General features: G+C 46.9%; 1 protein-coding gene across 8 annotated transcripts in view; it reads right to left on the reverse strand.

Annotated features, from left to right (window-relative positions):
- Window positions 1-6,876: 6,876 nt before the first annotated feature.
- LOC123732091 (uncharacterized) overlaps window positions 6,877-19,891 on the reverse strand; it is a 28,056-nt gene continuing 15,041 nt past the window's right edge. For 4 of the 8 annotated variants that reach the window (XM_045711427.1, XM_045711433.1, XM_045711431.1 and 1 more), the window contains 4 exons: window positions 13,023-13,185; window positions 12,782-12,883; window positions 7,204-7,329; window positions 6,877-7,116 (listed from right to left, as the gene is read on the reverse strand). In XM_045711427.1, coding sequence (XP_045567383.1) covers window positions 6,982-7,116; window positions 7,204-7,329; window positions 12,782-12,883; window positions 13,023-13,185 — 526 coding nt within the window. In that variant the 3' untranslated portion in view covers window positions 6,877-6,981. Of the gene's footprint in view, window positions 7,117-7,203; window positions 7,330-12,781; window positions 12,887-13,022; window positions 13,186-19,891 lie in introns of all 8 variants that reach the window. The other 4 variants (XM_045711426.1, XM_045711432.1, XM_045711430.1 and 1 more) reach the window with 1 other exon arrangement.

Consider the following 19,891-nt stretch of genomic DNA (forward strand, 5'->3'; position numbering starts at 1 on the left):
TAACACATCACTCTCAGATAACACAAGAGGAGGAGAAAGGAGGAGAGGAAACTAGAAAATTGAGAAAGAAAGGAAGAAAATGTTAAATGTGAAGGAATCAGAGAGAGAGGAAGGAGAGAAGAGGAGTGGGAGAGAGTAGAGAGGCAGAGAGAGAGGAGAGGGGAGGCAGAGAGAGAGAGAGGAGAGGGGAGGCAGAGAGAGAGAGAGGAAGGAGAGAAGAGGAGTGGGAGAGAGTAGAGAGGCAGAGAGAGAGGAGAGGGGAGGCAGAGAGAGAGAGAGGAGAGGGGAGGCAGAGAGAGAGAGAGGAAGGAGAGAAGAGGAGTGGGAGAGAGTAGAGAGGCAGAGAGAGAGGAGAGGGGAGGCAGAGAGAGAGAGAGGAGAGGGGAGGCAGAGACAGTCGGAGAAGGTAGAGAGGCAGAGAGAGAGGAGAGGGGAGGCAGAGAGAGAGGAGAGGGGAGGCAGAGACAGTGGGAGAAGGTAGAGAGGCAGAGAGAGAGGAGAGGGGAGGCAGAGAGAGAGGAGAGGGGAGGCAGAGACAGTGGGAGAAGGTAGAGAGGCAGAGAGAGAGGAGAGGGGAGGCAGAGAGAGAGAGAGGAGAGGGGAGGCAGAGACAGTGGGAGAAGGTAGAGAGGCAGAGAGAGAGGAGAGGGGAGGCAGAGACAGTGGGAGAAGGTAGAGAGGCAGAGAGAGAGAGGGAAGGAGAGAGGAGGCAGAGAGTGGGAGAAGGTAACGAGAGAGAGAAAGAGAGAGAGGGGGGGGGGTAGAGAGGCAGAGACAGAGGGAGATGATATAGAGGCAGAGAGAGAGAGGAAGGAGAGAGGGGCCATAAAGTGGGAGAGGGTGGAGAGGAAGGAGAGAGGGGACAGAAAGTGGGAGAGGGTGGAGAGGAAGGAGAGAGGGAAGGAGAGGAGGCAGAGATAGCGTGAGAGAGTAGAGAGGCAGAGAGAGGGAATTAGAGAGGAGGTCGAGACAGTGGGCAAGGATATAGAGGCAGAGAGAGGAGGCAGACAGTGGGAGAAGCACAGAGGGAAGGAGAGGTAAAGAGAGAGAGAGGTAAAGAGAGAGAGAGGGGAAGGAGAGGCAGACAGAGAGAGGGGCAGGGAAAGGTATAGAGAGGTGGAAGGAGAGGAAAGAAGAGAGGAGGCATAGAGAGAGAGGGAAGGGAGAGGCAGAGAGAGGGAAGGAGAGGCAGAGAGAGAGGGGGGAAGGGAGAGGCAGAGAGAGGGAAGGAGAGGCAGAGAGAGAGGGGGAAGGAAAGGCAGAGAGAGGGGGGAAGGAGAGGCAGCGAGAGGGAAGGAGAGGCAGAGAGAGAGGGGGGAGGCAGAGAGAGAGAGGGGAAGGAGAGGCAGAGAGAGAGGGGGGAGGTAGAGAAAGAGAGGGGAAGGAGAGGCAGAGAGAGAGAGAGCGGAGAGTCAGAGAGAGAGAGGTGGTAGGAGAGGCAGAGAGAGGGAGAGGTAGTGAGAGCAAGAGGGAGAAGCAGAGAGGGAAGAGAGGGATAGGGGAAGGCAGAGAGCGATAGAGAGAGAGAAGAGCGAGAGGGAAGGGGTGAGGCACAGAAAAAAGGTGCTTACAGGCAAGCGTGGGCATGTTGCTGTTGCTATGGTGACCCTTCAAAGACAGCCAGTCATCTGCTGCATGCTGGGTAAACAAGCCCCCCCAGAGTGGAACTAGCACCATTTGGTGGTCAACCTTGGAGAAACCTGTTAGCGCAGTTAGCGTTCTCTAGACTAGAGACTCTATAGCTGACAATTAGCATCATGGGATTGAGATCCGGGCTCGTCGCTGGCCACGGCAGAACACTGACATTCCTGTCAGGAAATCACGCACAGAACGAGCAGTATGGCTGGTGGCGTTGTCATGCTGGAGGGTCATGTCAGGATGGAGCCTGCAGGAAGGATACCACATGAGGGAGGAGGATGTCTTCCCTGTAACGCACAGCGTTGAGATTGCCTGCAATGACAACAAGCTCAGTCCGATGATGCTGTGACACACCGCCCCAGACCATGACGGACCCTCCACCTCCAAATCGATCCCGCTCCAGAGTACAGGCCTCGGTGTAACGCTCATTCCTTCGACGATAAACGCGAATCCGACCATCACCCTTGGTGAGACAAAACCGCGACTCGTCAGTGAAGAGCACTTTTTTGCCAGTCCTGTCTGGTCCAGCGACGGTGGGTTTGTGCCCATTGGCGACGTTGCTGGTGATGTCTGGTGACGACCTGCCTTACAACAGGCCTACAAGCCCTCAGTCCAGCCTCTCCCAGCCTATTGCGGACAGTCTGAGCACTGATGGAGGGATTGTGCGTTCCTGGTGTAACTCGGGCAGTTGTTGTTGCCATCCTGTACCTGTCCCGCAGGTGTGATGTTCAGATGTACCGATCCTGTGCAGGTGTTATCACACGTGGTCTGCCACTGTGAGGACGATCAGCTGTCTGTCCTGTCTCCCTGTAGCGGTCTTAGGCGTCTCACAGTACGGACATTGCAATTTATTTCCCTGGCCACATCTGCAGTCCTCATGTCTCCTTGCAGCATGCCTAAGGCACGTTCACGCAGATGAGCAGGGACCCTGGGCATCTTTCTTTTGGTGTTTTTCAGAGTCAGTAGAAAGGCCTCTTTAGTGTCCTAAGTTTTCATAACTGTGACCTTTAACAGCTTACAGACTGTAGGCAATTGTGTCTTAACGACCGTTCCACAGGTGAATGTTAATTCATTGTTTATGGTTCATGGAACAAGTATGAGAAACAGTGTTTAAACCCTTTACAATATAGATCTGTGAAGTTATTTGAATTTTCACAAATTATCTTTGAAAGACAGGGTCCTGAAAAAGGGACGTTTCTTTTTTTGCTGAGTTTATATCTCTGATAGAGACAGACTAAAGGCAGAGAGAGGAAGGAGAGGAGGCAGAGAGAGGAAGGAGAGGAGGCAGAGAGAGAGGAAGGAGAGGAGGCAGAGAGGAAGGAGGCAGAGAGGAAGGAGGCAGAGAGGAAGGAGGCAGAGAGAGGAAGGAGAGGAGGTAGAGAGGAGGCAGAGAGGAGGCAGAGAAAGAGGAAGGAGAGGAGGCAGAGAGGAAGGAGAGGAGGCAGAGAGAGGAAGGAGAGGAAGGAGAGGAAGCAGAGAGAGGAAGGAGAGGAGGCAGAGAGAGAGGAAGGAGAGGAGGCAGAGAGGACGCAGAGAGAGGAAGGAGAGGAGGCAGAGAGAGAGGAAAGAGAGGAGGCAGCGAAAGGAAGGAGAAGAGACAGAGAGGAAGGAGAGGAGACAGAGAGGACGCAGAGAGACGAAGGAGAGGAGGCAGAGAGAAAGGAAAGAGAGGAGGCAGAGAGGAAGGAGAGGAGGCAGAGAGAGAGGAAAGAGAGGAGGCAGAGAAAGGAAGGAGAGGAGACAGAAAGGAAGGAGAGGAGACAGAGAGGAAGGAGAGGAGGCAGAGAGAGGAAGGAGAGGAAGGAGAGGAGGCAGAGAGAGGAAGGAGAGGAGACAGAGAGAGAGGAAGGAGAGGAGGCAGAGAGGAAGGAGAGGAAGGAGAGGAGGCAGAGAGAGGAAGGAGAGGAGACAGAGAGAGAGGAAGGAGAGGAGACAGAGAGGAAGGAGAGGAAGGAGAGGAGGCAGAGAGGAAGGAGAGGAGGCAGAGAGAGAGGAAAGAGAGGAGGCAGAGAGGAAGGAGAGGGGACATAGAGAGTAGTGTTGTAGTAACCTTCTTATATCTCTCAGAGACAGACACTTCCTTTTCATTTATTCATGTTTTTCCATGAATCTGTTATTCAATGGTTTTCTATGGCTAATAGCAGTAAGGCCAATTTCAATGTTTCATCAAATTAATTTGTAAACCTACAAGGGTACAATATATTCAAGGGTACAAGAATGTCTAATCGAATAGCTAAATGATCCTTGTTTAAAAAAAATCCCAACATTATCTTAGTAGAAACCCAGCTCCCTACATTATCTTAGTAGAGACCCAGCTCCCTACATTATCTCAGTAGAAACCCAGCTCCCTGTTATCTCAGTAGAAACCCAGCTCCCTACATTATCTCAGTAGAAACCCAGCTCCCTACATTATCTCAGTAGAAACCCAGCTCCCTACATTATCTCAGTAGAAACCCAGCTCCCTACATTATCTTAGTAGAGACCCAGCTCCCTACATTATCTTAGTAGAAACCCAGCTCCCTACATTATCTCAGTAGAAACCCAGCTCCCTACATTATCTCAGTAGAAACCCAGCTCCCTACATTATCTCAGTAGAAACCCAGCTCCCTGTTATCTCAGTAGAAACCCAGCTCCCTGTTATCTTAGTAGAAACCCAGCTCCCTAGATTATCTCAGTAGAAACACAGCTCCCTGTTATCTCAGTAGAAACCCAGCTCCCAGTTATCTCAGTAGAAACCCAGCTCCCTGTTATCTTAGTAGAAACCCAGCTCCCTGTTATCTCAGTAGAAACCCAGCTCCCTACATTATCTCAGTAGAAACCCAGCTCCCTGTTATCTCAGTAGAAACCCAGCTCCCTGTTATCTCAGTAGAAACCCAGCTCCCTACATTATCTCAGTAGAAACCCAGCTCCCTGTTATCTTAGTAGAAACCCAGCTCCCTACATTATCTCAGTAGAAACCCAGCTCCCTGTTATCTCAGTAGAAACCCAGCTCCCTACATTATCTCAGTAGAAACCCAGCTCCCTGTTATCTTAGTAGAAACCCAGCTCCCTACATTATCTCAGTAGAAACCCAGCTCCCTACATTATCTTAGTAGAAACCCAGCTCCCTACATTATCTTAGTAGAGACCCAGCTCCCTACATTATCTCAGTAGAAACCCAGCTCCCTGTTATCTTAGTAGAAACCCAGCTCCCTGCATTATCTCAGTAGAAACCCAGCTCTCTACATTATCTCAGTAGAAACCCAGCTCCCTACATTATCTCAGTAGAAACCCAGCTCCCTACATTATCTCAGTAGAAACCCAGCTCTCTACATTATCTCAGTAGAAACCCAGCTCCCTGTTATCTCAGTAGAAACCCAGCTCCCTACATTATCTCAGTAGAAACCCAGCTCCCTGTTATCTCAGTAGAAACCCAGCTCCCTGTTATCTTAGTAGAGACCCAGCTCCCTACATTATCTCAGTAGAAACCCAGCTCCCTACATTATCTCAGTAGAGACCCAGCTCCCTACATTATCTCAGTAGAAACCCAGCTCCCTGCATTATCTCAGTAGAAACCCAGCTCCCTGTTATCTCAGTAGAAACCCAGCTCCCTGTTATCTCAGTAGAAACCCAACTCCCTGTTATCTCAGTAGAAACCCAGCTCCCTACATTATCTCAGTAGAAACCCAGCTCCCTACATTATCTTAGTAGAAACCCAGCTCCCTGTTATCTCAGTAGAAACCCAGCTCCCTGTTATCTTAGTAGAGACCCAGCTCCCTGTTATCTCAGTAGAGACCCAGCTCCCTACATTATCTCAGTAGAAACCCAGCTCCCTACATTATCTCAGTAGAAACCCAGCTCCCTGTTATCTCAGTAGAAACCCAGCTCTCTACATTATCTTAGTAGAAACCCAGCTCCCTGCATTATCTCAGTAGAAACCCAGCTCCCTACGTTATCTCAGTAGAAACCCAGCTCCCTACATTATCTTAGTAGAAACCCAGCTCCCTGTTATCTCAGTAGAAACCCAGCTCCCTGTTATCTCAGTAGAAACCCAGCTCCCTACATTATCTCAGTAGAAACCCAGCTCTCTACATTATCTTAGTAGAAACCCAGCTCCCTACATTATCTCAGTAGAAACCCAGCTCCCTGTTATCTCAGTAGAAACCCAACTCCCTGTTATCTCAGTAGAAACCCAGCTCCCTACATTATCTTAGTAGAAACCCAGCTCCCTACATTATCTTAGTAGAAACCCAGCTCCCTGTTATCTCAGTAGAAACCCAGCTCCCTACATTATCTCAGTAGAAACCCAGCTCCCTGTTATCTCAGTAGAAACCCAGCTCCCTACATTATCTCAGTAGAAACCCAGCTCCCTGTTATCTCAGTAGAAACCCAGCTCCCTACATTATCTTAGTAGAAACCCAGCTCCCTGCATTATCTCAGTAGAAACCCAGCTCCCTGTTATCTCAGTAGAAACCCAGCTCCCTACATTATCTCAGTAGAAACCCAGCTCCCTACATTATCTCAGTAGAAACCCAGCTCTCTACATTATCTTAGTAGAAACCCAGCTCCCTACATTATCTCAGTAGAAACCCAGCTCCCTGTTATCTCAGTAGAAACCCAACTCCCTGTTATCTCAGTAGAAACCCAGCTCCCTGTTATCTCAGTAGAAACCCAGCTCCCTGTTATCTCAGTAGAAACCCAGCTCCCTGTTATCTCAGTAGAAACCCAGCTCCCTGTTATCTCAGTAGAAACCCAGCTCCCTGTTATCTCAGTAGAAACCCAGCTCCCTACATTATCTCAGTAGAAACCCGGCTCCCTACATTATCTTAGTAGAAACCCAGCTCCCTACATTATCTCAGTAGAAACCCAGCTCCCTACATTATCTCAGTAGAAACCCAGCTCCCTACATTATCTCAGTAGAAACCCAGCTCTCTACATTATCTCAGTAGAAACCCAGCTCCCTGTTATCTCAGTAGAAACCCAGCTCCCTGTTATCTCAGTAGAAACCCAGCTCCCTGTTATCTCAGTAGAAACCCAGCTCCCTGTTATCTCAGTAGAAACCCAGCTCCCTGTTATCTCAGTAGAAACCCAGCTCCCTGTTATCTCAGTAGAAACCCAGCTCCCTGTTATCTCAGTAGAAACCCAGCTCCCTGTTATCTCAGTAGAAACCCAGCTCCCTGTTATCTCAGTAGAAACCCAGCTCCCTGTTATCTCAGTAGAAATTCAGGCCCAGAGACCATATTAAACATAACACAAATATTTGCTATTTTACTTTTTATTACAAAACATTTTTCCAGTTGCTTTCGCACTCCGTTATGGGAATGATTTAGTCCTGCATGAGAGGGTCAGATGTACTGTGAGTTGCTATCCCTGGCCTTCCAGCAAGAGGTCCACGTAGGCCCCTGTCACCAGGCTGTCATCCCCGACACCGAGCTCCTTCATCAGGCTGCGAGCAATCGCCTCCCCCTCCTCAGGCCTCTGGTCCTCCCTCAGCACCACCTACACACACAGTTTCACGAAAAATAGCTTTTAATACAAGATCTAGCCACACAGACACACCCCTTCCTCCCAGCCAGGTGAACCTACCTCCAGTTCCATGTAGTGGCCCAGACCCTCCACTGAGTCCAAATGAACCCTCGTCTGACCAACCAGGAACAGCCTCCTCTCCTTCCTCACCTCGCCCTTTACCCCTAGAGAATCAGCCAGCACAGTCTACACACACACACACACACACACACACACACACACACACACACACACACACACACACACACACACACACACACACACACACACACACACACACACACACACACACACACACACACACACACACCACACACACACACAGATTAATATACACCACCTCACGACGAACCTTTAAACGAATTATTCCCTCAGAGACTAGAGAGAGTAGAGAGTAGTGGTGTGGTAGAGAGTAGTGGTGGGGTAGAGAGTAGTGGTGTGGTAGAGAGTAGTGGTGGGGTAGAGAGAGTAGTGGTGTAGTAGAGAGTAGTGGTGTGGTAGAGAGAGTAGTGGTGTGGTAGAGAGAGTAGTGGTGTGGTAGAGAGAGTAGTGGTGGGGTAGAGAGAGTAGTGGTGGGGTAGAGAGAGTAGTGGTGTGGTAGAGAGAGTAGTGGTGTGGTAGAGAGAGTAGTGGTGTGGTAGAGAGAGTAGTGGTGTGGTAGAGAGAGTAGTGGTGTGGTAGAGAGTAGTGGTGTGGTAGAGAGAGTAGTGGTGTGGTAGAGAGAGTAGTGGTGTGGTAGAGAGAGTAGTGGTGGGGTAGAGAGAGTAGTGGTGTGGTAGAGAGAGTAGTGGTGTGGTAGAGAGAGTAGTGGTGTGGTAGAGAGAGTAGTGGTGTGGTAGAGAGAGTAGTGGTGTGGTAGAGAGAGTAGTGGTGTGGTAGAGAGAGTAGTGGTGTGGTAGAGAGAGTAGTGGTGTGGTAGAGAGAGTAGTGGTGGGGTAGAGAGAGTAGTGGTGTGGTAGAGAGTAGTGGTGTGGTAGAGAGAGTAGTGGTGTGGTAGAGAGAGTAGTGGTGTGGTAGAGAGAGTAGTGGTGTGGTAGAGAGAGTAGTGGTGTGGTAGAGAGAGTAGTGGTGTGGTAGAGAGAGTAGTGGTGTGGTAGAGAGAGTAGTGGTGGGGTAGAGAGAGTAGTGGTGTGGTAGAGAGAGTAGTGGTGTGGTAGAGAGAGTAGTGGTGTGGTAGAGAGAGTAGTGGTGTGGTAGAGAGAGTAGTGGTGTGGTAGAGAGAGTAGTGGTGTGGTAGAGAGTAGTGGTGTGGTAGAGAGAGTAGTGATGTGGTAGAGAGAGTAGCGGTGTGGTAGAGAGTAGCGGTGTGGTAGAGAGAGTAGTGGTGTGGTAGAGAGAGTAGTGGTGGGGTAGAGAGAGTAGTGGTGTGGTAGAGAGAGTAGTGGTGTGGTAGAGAGAGTAGTGGTGTGGTAGAGAGAGTAGTGGTGTGGTAGAGAGAGTAGTGGTGTGGTAGAGAGAGTAGTGGTGTGGTAGAGAGTAGTGGTGTGGTAGAGAGAGTAGTGGTGTGGTAGAGAGTAGTGGTGTGGTAGAGAGTAGTGGTGGGGTAGAGAGAATAGCGGTGTGGTAGAGAGAGTAGCGGTGTGGTAGAGAGAGTAGCGGTGTGGTAGAGAGAGTAGCGGTGTGGTAGAGAGAGTAGTGGTGTGGTAGAGAGAGTAGTGGTGTGGTAGAGAGAGTAGTGGTGTGGTAGAGAGTAGCGGTGTGGTAGAGAGAGTAGCGGTGTGGTAGAGAGAGTAGCGGTGTGGTAGAGAGAGTAGCGGTGTGGTAGAGAGAGTAGTGGTGTGGTAGAGAGAGTAGTGGTGTGGTAGAGAGAGTAGTGGTGTGGTAGAGAGAGTAGTGGTGTGGTAGAGAGAGTAGTGGTGTGGTAGAGAGAGTAGTGGTGTGGTAGAGAGTAGTGGTGTGGTAGAGAGTAGTGGTGTGGTAGAGAGTAGTGGTGTGGTAGAGAGAGTAGCGGTGTGGTAGAGAGAGAGTAGCGGTGTGGTAGAGAGAGTAGCGGTGTGGTAGAGAGAGTAGCGGTGTGGTAGAGAGAGTAGCGGTGTGGTGAGAGAGTAGCGGTGTGGTAGAGAGTAGCGGTGTGGTAGAGAGAGTAGCGGTGTGGTAGAGAGAGTAGTGGTGTGGTAGAGAGAGTAGCGGTGTGGTAGAGAGAGTAGTGGTGTGGTAGAGAGTAGTGGTGTGGTAGAGAGAGTAGCGGTGTGGTAGAGAGTAGTACCTTCCCGTGTGGCTCAGTTGGTAGAGCATGGTGTTTGCAACACCAGGGTTGTGGGTTCGATTCCCACGGGGGACCAGTACGGAAAAAAATGTATGCATTCACTACTGTAAGTCGCTCTGGATAAGAGCGTCTGCTAAATGACTAAAATGTAAAATGTAGTGGTGTGGTAGAGAGTAGTGGTGTGGTAGAGAGAGTAGTGGTGTGGTAGAGAGTAGTGGTGTGGTAGAGAGTAGTGGTGTGGTAGAGAGAGTAGCGGTGTGGTAGAGAGTAACGGTGTGGTAGAGAGAGTAGCGGTGTGGTAGAGAGAGTAGCGGTGTGGTAGAGAGTAGAGGTCGACCGTTTATGATTTTTCAACGCCGGTACCGATTATTGGAGGACCAAGGAAAGCCGATACCGATTAATCGGCCGATTTCTTTATTTGTAATTATGACAATTACAACAATACTGAATGAACACTTATTTTAAGTTAATATAATACATCAATAAAATCTATTTAGCCTCAAATAAACAATGAAACATGTTCAATTTGGTTTAAATAATGCAAAAACAAAGTGTTGGAGAAGAAAGTAAAAGTGCATTATGAGCCATGGTAGAAAGCTAACGTTTAAGTTCCTCGCTCAGAACATGAGAACATATGAAAGCTGGTGGTTCCTTTTAACATGAGTCTTCAATATTCCCAGGTAAGAAGTTTTAGGTTGTAGTTATTATAGGAAATATAGGACTATTTCTCTCTACACGATTTGTATTTCATATACCTTTGACTATTGGATGTTCTTATAGGCACTTTAGTATTGCCAGTGTAACAGTATAGCTTCCGTCCCTCTCCTCGCTCCTACCTGGGCTCGAACCAGGAACACATCGACAACAGCCACCCTCGAAGCAGCGTTACCCATGCAGAGCAAGGGGAACAACTACTCCAAGTCTCAGAGCGAGTGACGTTTGAAACGCTATTAGCGCGCACCCTGCTAACTAGCTAGCCATTTCACATTGGTTACACCAGCCTAATCTCTGGAGTTGATAGGCTTGAAGTCATAAACAGCTCAATGCTTGAAGCACAGCGAAGAGCTGCTGGCAAACGCAGGAAAGTGCTGTTTGAATGAACGCTACGAGCTGCTGCTGCCTACCACCGCTCAGTCAGACTGCTCTATCAAATATCAAATCAGACTTCATTTTAATATAATAAACACACAGAAATACGAGCCTTGGGTCATTAATATGGTCGAATCCGGAAACTATCATCTCGAAAACAAAACGTTTATTATTTCAGTGAAATACGGAACCGTTCCGTATTTCCTCTAACGGGTGGCATCCCTAAGTCTAAATATTCCTGTTACATTGCACAATCTTCAACGTTATGTCATAATTATGTACAATTCTGGCTAATTAATTACGCCTTTGTTAGGAATAAATGGACTTCACACAGTTCGCAATGAGCCAGGCGGCCAAACTGCTGTATAAACCCTGACTGCTTGCACAATGAGCCAGGCGGCCCAAACTGCTGTATAAACCCTGACTGCTTGCACAATGAGCCAGGCGGCCAAACTGCTGTATAAACCCTGACTGCTTGCACAATGAGCCAGGCGGCCAAACTGCTGTATAAACCCTGACTGCTTGCACAATGAGCCAGGCGGCCCAAACTGCTGTATAAACCCTGACTGCTTGCACAATGAGCCAGGCGGCCCAAACTGCTGTATAAACCCTGACTGCTTGCACAATGAGCCAGGCGGCCCAAACTGCTGTATATACCCTGACTGCTTGCACAATGAGCCAGGCGGCCAAACTGCTGTATAAACCCTGACTGCTTGCACAATGAGCCAGGCGGCCCAACTGCTGTATAAACCCTGACTGCTTGCACAATGAGCCAGGCGGCCCAAACTGCTGTATAAACCCTGACTGCTTGCACAATGAGCCAGGCGGCCCAACTGCTGTATAAACCCTGACTGCTTACACGGAACGCAAGAGAAGTGACAACTCCCCTAGTTATAAGACATTCATGTTAGCAGGCAATATTAACTAAATATGCAGGTTTAAAAATATATACTTGTGTATTGATTTTAAAGAAAGGCATTGATGTTTATGGTTGGGTACATTGGTGCAACGACAGTGCTTTTTTTCGCAAATGCGCTTGTTAAATCATCCCCCGTTTGTCGAAGTCGGCTGTGATTCGATGAGAAATTAACAGGCACCGCATCGATTATATGCAACGCAGGACAAGCTAGATAAACTAGTAATATCATCAACCATGTGTAGTTAACTAGTGATTATGTTAAGATTGATAGTTTTTTATAAGATCTGTTTAATGCTAGCTAGCAACTTACCTTGGCTTCTTGCTGCCCTCGCGTAACAGGTAGTCAGCCTGCCACGCAGGCTCCTCGTGGAGTGCAATGTAAGGCAGGTGGTTAGAGCGTTGGACTAGTAACCGGAAGGTTGCAAAAACGAATCCCCGAGGTGACAAGGTAAAAATCTGTTGTTCTGCCCCTGAACAAGGCAGTTAACTTTTTAGTGACAGGGGGCAGTATTCGGAAATTCAGATGAATGACGTGCCCAAATTAAACTGCCTGCTACTCAGGCCCAGAAGGTAGGATATGCATATTATTAGTAGATTTGGATAGAAAACACTCTGAAGTTTCTAAAACTGTTTGAATGATGTCTGAGTATAACAGAACTCATATGGCAGGCAAAAACCTGAGAAAAAAATCCAACCAGGAAGTGGTTTGTAGTTTTTTCAGCTGATTGTCTTTCCAAACTACAGTGTCTGTGGGGTCATTTTGCACTTCCTAAGGCTTCCACTAGATGTCAACAGTCTTTAGAACCTTGTTTCATGCTTCTGCTGTTACTGGGCAGAGAATAAGAGCTGTCTCAAGCCTGGGACCAGTGAGTTGTTTACTGCGCTCTCACGCAGGCGCGCCGTTCCTTCTTTTTCCTCTGTAATTAATACGCTATTGTCCGGTTGGAATATTATCGAAGATTTATGTTAAAAACACCCTAAGGATTGATTGTAAACAACGTTTGACATGTTTCTACGAACGGTAATGGAACTATTTGACTTTTCGTGTCTGGATTTACACTCGCGCGTTATGCCTTTGGATAGTGATCTGAACGCGCGAACAAAACTGAGGTATTTGGACATAAATATGGAGTTTATCGAACAAAACAAACATTTCTTGTGGAAGTGGGAGTCCTGGGAGTGCATTCCGACGAAGATCAGCAAAGGTAAGTGAAGATTTATAATACTATTTCTGAGTTTAGTTCACTCCAGAACTTGGCGGGTAACTGTATAGCTTGCTTTGATGGCTGAGCTCTGTGGGTCCTGTGTAGTAGAGAGAGAGTAGTGTGGTAGTAGTGTGGTAGTAGGGACTCACTCTGAGCCCCTCTGGGTCCTGTGTAGTAGAGAGAGAGTAGTGTGGTAGTAGTGTGGTAATAGGGACTCACCCTGAGCCCCTCTGGGTCCTGTGTAGTAGAGAGAGAGTAGTTGGACACCTTGGGCCCGTCACAATCTGGTCTCTCATAGAAGATCAGCTGACCACTCCCATCCTGCTGGACAAAGAAAACTTCAGTCCAATGCATGTGTGTGTGTGTGTGTTAACGTGTGTGTGTGTGTGTTAACGTGTGTGTGTGTGTGGGGTGTGTTTACGTGTGTGTGGTGTGTGTGTGTGTGTGTGTGTGTGTGTACCATCAGGTTGCGTAGTTTAAGCCGTCCGGTTCTGCAGTTGAAGAACGTGTCCTGCTGGCGGATTACTGTTCCCTCTGATTGGCTTAGCTGGCTGGCTCTCTCCGCCAATCGTGTCGCATTGCTCACCCTCGCCTTGATCTCCACGTTAGACGGCATCTCTGATCTGTACAGAGTTGGGGTTATATTGGAGTAATGGTAGGGTTATATTGGGGTTATGTTGGGGTTATATTGGGGTTATATTGGGGTTATATTGCAGTTATGGTAGGGTTATATTGGGGTTATATTGGGGTTATGTTGGGGTTATGTTGGGGTTATATTGGGGTTATATTGGGGTTATATTGGGGTTATGGTAGGGTTATATTGGGGTTATATTAGGGTTATATTGGGGTTATATTGGGGTTATGTTGGGGTTATGTTGGGGTTATATTGGGGTTATATTAGGGTTATATTGGGGTTATGTTGGGGTTATGTTGGGGTTATATTGGGGTTATATTGGGGTTATATTAGGGTTATATTGGGGTTATGTTGGGGTTATATTGGGGTTATGGTAGGGTTATATTGGAGTTATATTGGGGTTATGTTGGGGTTATGTTAGGGTTATATTGGGGTTATGTTGGGGTTATGTTGGGGTTATATTGGGGTTATGTTAGGGTTATATTGGGGTTATATTGGGGTTATATTGGGGTTATGTTGGGGTTATGTTGGGGTTATGTTGGGGTTATGTTGGAGTTATATTGGGGTTATGTTGGGGTTATATTGGGGTTATGTTGGGGTTATATTGGAGTAATGGTAGGGTTATATTGGGGTTATGTTGGGGTTATATTGGGGTTATGTTGGGGTTATATTGGGGTTATGTTGGGGTTATATTGGAGTAATGGTAGGGTTATATTGGGGTTATATTGGGGTTATGTTGGGGTTATATTGGGGTTATGTTGGGGTTATGTTGGGGTTATATTGGGGTTATGTTGGGGTTATGTTGGGGTTATATTAGGGTTATATTGGGGTTATATTGGGGTTATATTGGGGTTATATTGGGGTTATATTGGGGTTATATTGGGGTTATATTGGGGTTATATTGGGGTTATATTGGGGTTATATTAGGGTTATGTTAGGGTTATATTGGGGTTATATTGGGGTTATGTTGGGGTTATGTTGGGGTTAGAGGCCTATATCATCTGTACTGAGTTATGTTGGTCCACTGCTCATAATATAGGGTTGACTTGTTCCTGCTGGACAATATAATTCTTCCTTTTGTAACTAATATCACAGCATTGTTCTCTCAGACCACAGCCGTGACCAGCTAGCTATCCGCTTTCCGGACCCCACTGTGTCACAACGCGCCTGGTGACTTGACCCACTACTACTATCCTGTAACGCCTTTAAAAACAAAGACATATCAACTCACATTCATGTGTTTTTACAGATCCACTGCAGCCCTGACGTGTCTCACTCTACTGTGTGGGAGTCGTTAAAAACATATCTGAGGGGGACACAAATGATTTCATACACAGCGTATGACAACAAACATCGCAACAAACATCGCTTATGGGAGCCATCTGAACTCATTCTAGATGTGGACAACAGAGATGCCTCTTCTACCTCTCCTGACCTCTACAGAGAGAGACTGCTACACCAATCGGAATCTGACAACCTGGAGCAGCTTCGGTTGAAGTCGAAGGCAGACATTTTGTGAACACGGAGAAAAAGCTAGCAAGTTGTTATCTCACCAGCTTCGACAATCCGCTGCTAGCAGCACCATACCTGAAATATGTGTTATAGCTGATTTAACTTCTACCAATCCCCCCCCCCCAAAAAATCATACATTTAAGCAATTCTACTCTGCTCTTTACTCGTCAGAGGCTCTTCCTGACACATCTCGTATGCCTGCGTTTCTAGACAATCTGGAAATCCCCTGCCTCAATTCAGATGAATAAACTAACATGGATGCCTCTAAGTGATGATGAAGCTACTCTGACAATCCAGTCCATGCAGAGCGGTAAAGATCCTGGGCCTGATGGCTTCCCTGTTGAGTTTTATAAAGCGTTCTCTTCTAAACTATTCCCTATCCTCAACTCGACGTACAATGACATCCTTTCTAGTTAGAAACGGCCCTAAATACTTATTACCCAGGAGACCATTTCAGTTCTGCTTAAAAAGGACAAGAATCCCCAGAGCATCCCAAACATGTTTAATCACAATGGAGGAGATGGCTGCTGTTTAACAGGCTCTTAACCAATGGTGCTGGAGGAGATGGCTGCTGTTTAACAGGCTCTTAACCAATGGTGCTGGAGGAGATGGCTGCTGTTTAACAGGCTCTTAACCTGTTAGGGCTAGGGGGCAGTATTTGCACGGCTGGATAAAAAAATTTACCCGATTTAATCTGGTTACTAATCCTACCCAGTAACTAGAATATGCATATACTTATTATATATGGATAGAAAACACCCTAAAGTTTCTAAAACTGTTTGAATGGTGTCTGTGAGTATAACAGAACTCATTTGGCAGGCAAAACCCTGAGACATTTTCTGACAGGAAGTGGATACCTGATGTGTTGTATTACCTTTAAACCTATGCCATTGAAAAACACAGGGGCTGAGGAATATTTTGGCACTTCCTATTGCTTCCACTAGATGTCACCAGCCTTTACAAAGTGTTTTGAGTCTTCTGGAGGGAGATCTGACCGAACAAGAGCCATGGAACGATGATGTCCCATTAGACACCTGGCGCGCGAGTTCATGTTGGGTACCCTCGTTCCAATACGTTATAAAAGAGTATGCATTCGTCCACCTTGAATATTATTCATGTTCTGGTTAAAAAGGCCCTAATGATTTATGCTATACAACGTTTGACATGTTTGAACGAACGTAAATATATTTTTTCCCCTCGTTCATGACGAGAAGTCCGGCTGGCTTAGATCATGTGCTAACAAGATGGAGATTTTTGGACATAAATGATGAGCTTTTTTGAACAAAACTACATTCGTTATGGACCTGTGATACCTGGAAGTGACATCTGATGAAGAGAATCAAAGGTAATGGATTATTTACATAGTATTTTCGATTTTAGATCTCCCCAACATGACGTCTAGTCTGTATCGCAACGCGTATTTTTCTGGGCGCAGTGCTCAGATTATTGCAAAGTGTGATTTCCCAGTAAGGTTATTTTTAAATCTGGCAAGTTGATTGCGTTCAAGAGATGTAAATCTATAATTCTTTAAATGACAATATAATATTTTACCAATGTTTTCTAATTTTAATTATTTAATTTGTGACGCTGACTTGACTGCCGGTTATTGGAGGGAAACGATTTCCTCAACATCAATGCCATAGTAAAACGCTGTTTTTGGATATAAATATGAACTTGATAGAACTAAAAATGCATGCATTGTCTAACATAATGTCCTAGGAGTGTCATCTGATGGAGATTGTAAAAGGTTAGTGCATCATTTTAGCTGGTTTTATGGTTTTGGTGACCCTGTCTTTGACTTGACAAAACATTACACACAACTCTTGTAAATCTACTGTCCTAACATACTCTAAATTTATGCTTTCGCCGTAAAACCTTTTTGAAATCGTAAAACGTGGTTAGATTAAGGAGATGTTTATCTTTCAAAGGGTGTAAAATAGTTGTATGTTTGAAAAATTTGAATTTTGACATTTATTTGGATTCAAATTTGCCGCTCTTGAAATGCACCTGCTGTTGATGGAGTGCACCACGGGTGGCACGCTAGCGTCCCACCTAGCCCATAGAGGTTAACAGGCTCTTAACCAATGGTGCTGGAGGAGATGGCTGCTGTTTAACAGGCTCTTAACCAATGGTGCTGGAGGAGATGGCTGCTGTTTAACAGGCTCTTAACCAATGGTGCTGGAGGAGATGGCTGCTGTTTAACAGGCTCTTAACCAATGGTGCTGGAGGAGATGGCTGCTGTTTAATAGGCTCTTAACCAATGGTGCTGGAGGAGATGGCTGCTGTTTAACAGGCTCTTAACCAATGGTGCTGGAGGAGATGGCTGCTGTTTAACAGGCTCTTAACCAATGGTGCTGGAGGAGATGGCTGCTGTTTAACAGGCTCTTAACCAATGGTGCTGGAGGAGATGGCTGCTGTTTAACAGGCTCTTAACCAATGGTGCTGGAGGAGATGGCTGCTGTTTAACAGGCTCTTAACCAATGGTGCTGGAGGAGATGGCTGCTGTTTAATAGGCTCTTAACCAATGGTGCTGGAGGAGATGGCTGCTGTTTAACAGGCTCTTAACCAATGGTGCTGGAGGAGATGGCTGCTGTTTAATAGGCTCTTAACCAATGGTGCTGGAGGAGATGGCTGCTGTTTAACAGGCTCTTAACCAATGGTGCTGGAGGAGATGGCTGCTGTTTAACAGGCTCTTAACCAATGGTGCTGGAGGAGATGGCTGCTGTTTAACAGGCTCTTAACCAATGGTGCTGGAGGAGATGGCTGCTGTTTAACAGGCTCTTAACCAATGGTGCTGGAGGAGATGGCTGCTGTTTAACAGGCTCTTAACCAATGGTGCTGGAGGAGATGGCTGCTGTTTAACAGGCTCTTAACCAATGGTGCTATTGTGTGTTTGTGTTATTTGTAAGTTGTTTTGTCCATAATGTTTCTGCCACCGTCTCTTATGACTGAAAAGAGCTCCTGGATATCAGGACAGTGGTTTCTCACCCTGTACGAAGATTTTTTCTTTAACGAGTCGGACTTGAAAGATTTACTTCAGACACCGGACAAGGCCCAAATCCCCGTCATTCGCATGAAGTAGTAACAGAGATATATAGGGGTCGTAGGTCGGGGTGCCTTGTAAGAATCCGACGGCGAGTGGGTAACCCACCTCTACCATCAGTCCTATTAGCCAACGTGCAATCATTGGATAATAAATGTAATGAGCTCCGATCAAGACTATCCTACCAACGGGATATTAACTGTAACATCTTATGTTTCACCGAGTCGTGGCTGACATGGATAACATACAGCTGGGTGTACGCTGCATCGGCAAGATAGAACAGCTGCCTCCGGTAAGACAAGGGTTGACGGTCTGTGTCTATTTGGAAACAACAGCTGGTGCACGAAATCTAATATTAAGGAAGTCTCAAGGTTTTGCTCGCCTGAGGTAGAGTATCTCATGATAAGCTGTAGACCACACTATCTACCAAGAGGTAGAGTATCTCATGATAAGCTGTAGACCACACTATCTACCAAGAGGTAGAGTATCTCATGATAAGCTGTAGACCACACTATCTACCAAGAGGTAGAGTATCTCATGATAAGCTGTAGACCACACTATCTACCAAGAGGTAGAGTATCTCATGATAAGCTGTAGACCACACTATCTACCAAGAGAGTTCTCATCTATATTATTAGTAGCTCTATAAGGCCATAAGACCGCACTCAACCAGCTGTATAAGGCACTAAAACCCCACTCAACTAACTCTATAAGGCCATAAGACCCCACTCAACCAACTCTACAAGGCCATAAGACCCCACTCAACCAACTCTACAAGGCCATAAGACCCCACTCAACCAACTCTACAAGGCCATAAGACCCCACTCAACCAACTCTACAAGGCACTAAGACCCCACTCAACCAACTCTATAAGGCCATAAGACCCCACTCAACCAACTCTACAAGGCCATAAGACCCCACTCAACCAACTCTACAAGGCCATAAGACCCCACTCAACCAACTCTACAAGGCCATAAGACCCCACTCAACCAACTCTACAAGGCCATAAGACCCCACTCAACCAGCTGTATAAGGATAAGACCACACTCAACCAACTCTACAAGGCCATAAGACCCCACTCAACCAACTCTACAAGGCCATAAGACCCCACTCAACCAACTCTACAAGGCCATAAGACCCCACTCAACCAACTCTACAAGGCCATAAGACCCCACTCAACCAACTCTACAAGGCCATAAGACCCCACTCAACCAACTGTATAAGGCACTAAGACCACACTCAACCAACTCTACAAGGCCATAAGACCCCACTCAACCAACTCTACAAGGCCATAAGACCCCACTCAACCAACTCTACAAGGCCATAAGACCCCACTCAACCAACTCTACAAGGCCATAAGACCCCACTCAACCAGCTGTATAAGGCACTAAGACCCCACTCAACCAACTCTATAAGGCCATAAGACCCCACTCAACCAACTGTACAAGGCCATAAGCAAACAAGAAAATGCTCCTCCAAAAGCGGCGCCCCTAGTGTCCGGGGACTTTAATGCAGGCAAATTTAAATCAGTTTTACCTCATTTCTATCAGCATGTCACATATGCAACCAGAGGAGAGAAAAAACCTCTAGCCCACCTTTACTCCACACAGAGATGCAAACAAAGCTCTCCCTCGCCCACCGCTTTCAAGCCTACCAGACGAGCTAAATGACTTCTATTCTCGCTTTGAGGCAAGCAACACTGAAGCATACATCACTGGGGCCAAGCTTCCTGACATCCAGGACCTCTATACCAGGCGGTGTCAGAGGAAGGCACTAAAAATAGCCAGACTCCAGCCACCCTAGTCATCGACTGTTCTCTGCTGCCACACAGCAAGCGGTACCGGAGCGCCAAGTCTAGGTCCAAAGGACTTCTTAACAGCTTCTACCCCCCAGCCATAAGACTCCTGAACAGCTAATCAAATGGCTACTCAGACTATTCACATTGATCCCCCCCCCACCCCCATTTTTATGCTGCTGTTACTCTGTTTATTACCTATGCATAGTCACTAACTCTACCTACATGTACAAATTACCTCAATTAGCCTGACTAGCCTGTGCCCCTGCCCATTGACACTGTACCGGTACCCCCTGTATATAGCCTCCACATTGACTCTGTACCGGTACCCCCTGTATATAGCCT

Source organism: Salmo salar, unplaced genomic scaffold (genome assembly GCF_905237065.1).
Source record: "Salmo salar unplaced genomic scaffold, Ssal_v3.1, whole genome shotgun sequence".
NCBI lineage: Eukaryota > Metazoa > Chordata > Actinopteri > Salmoniformes > Salmonidae > Salmo > Salmo salar.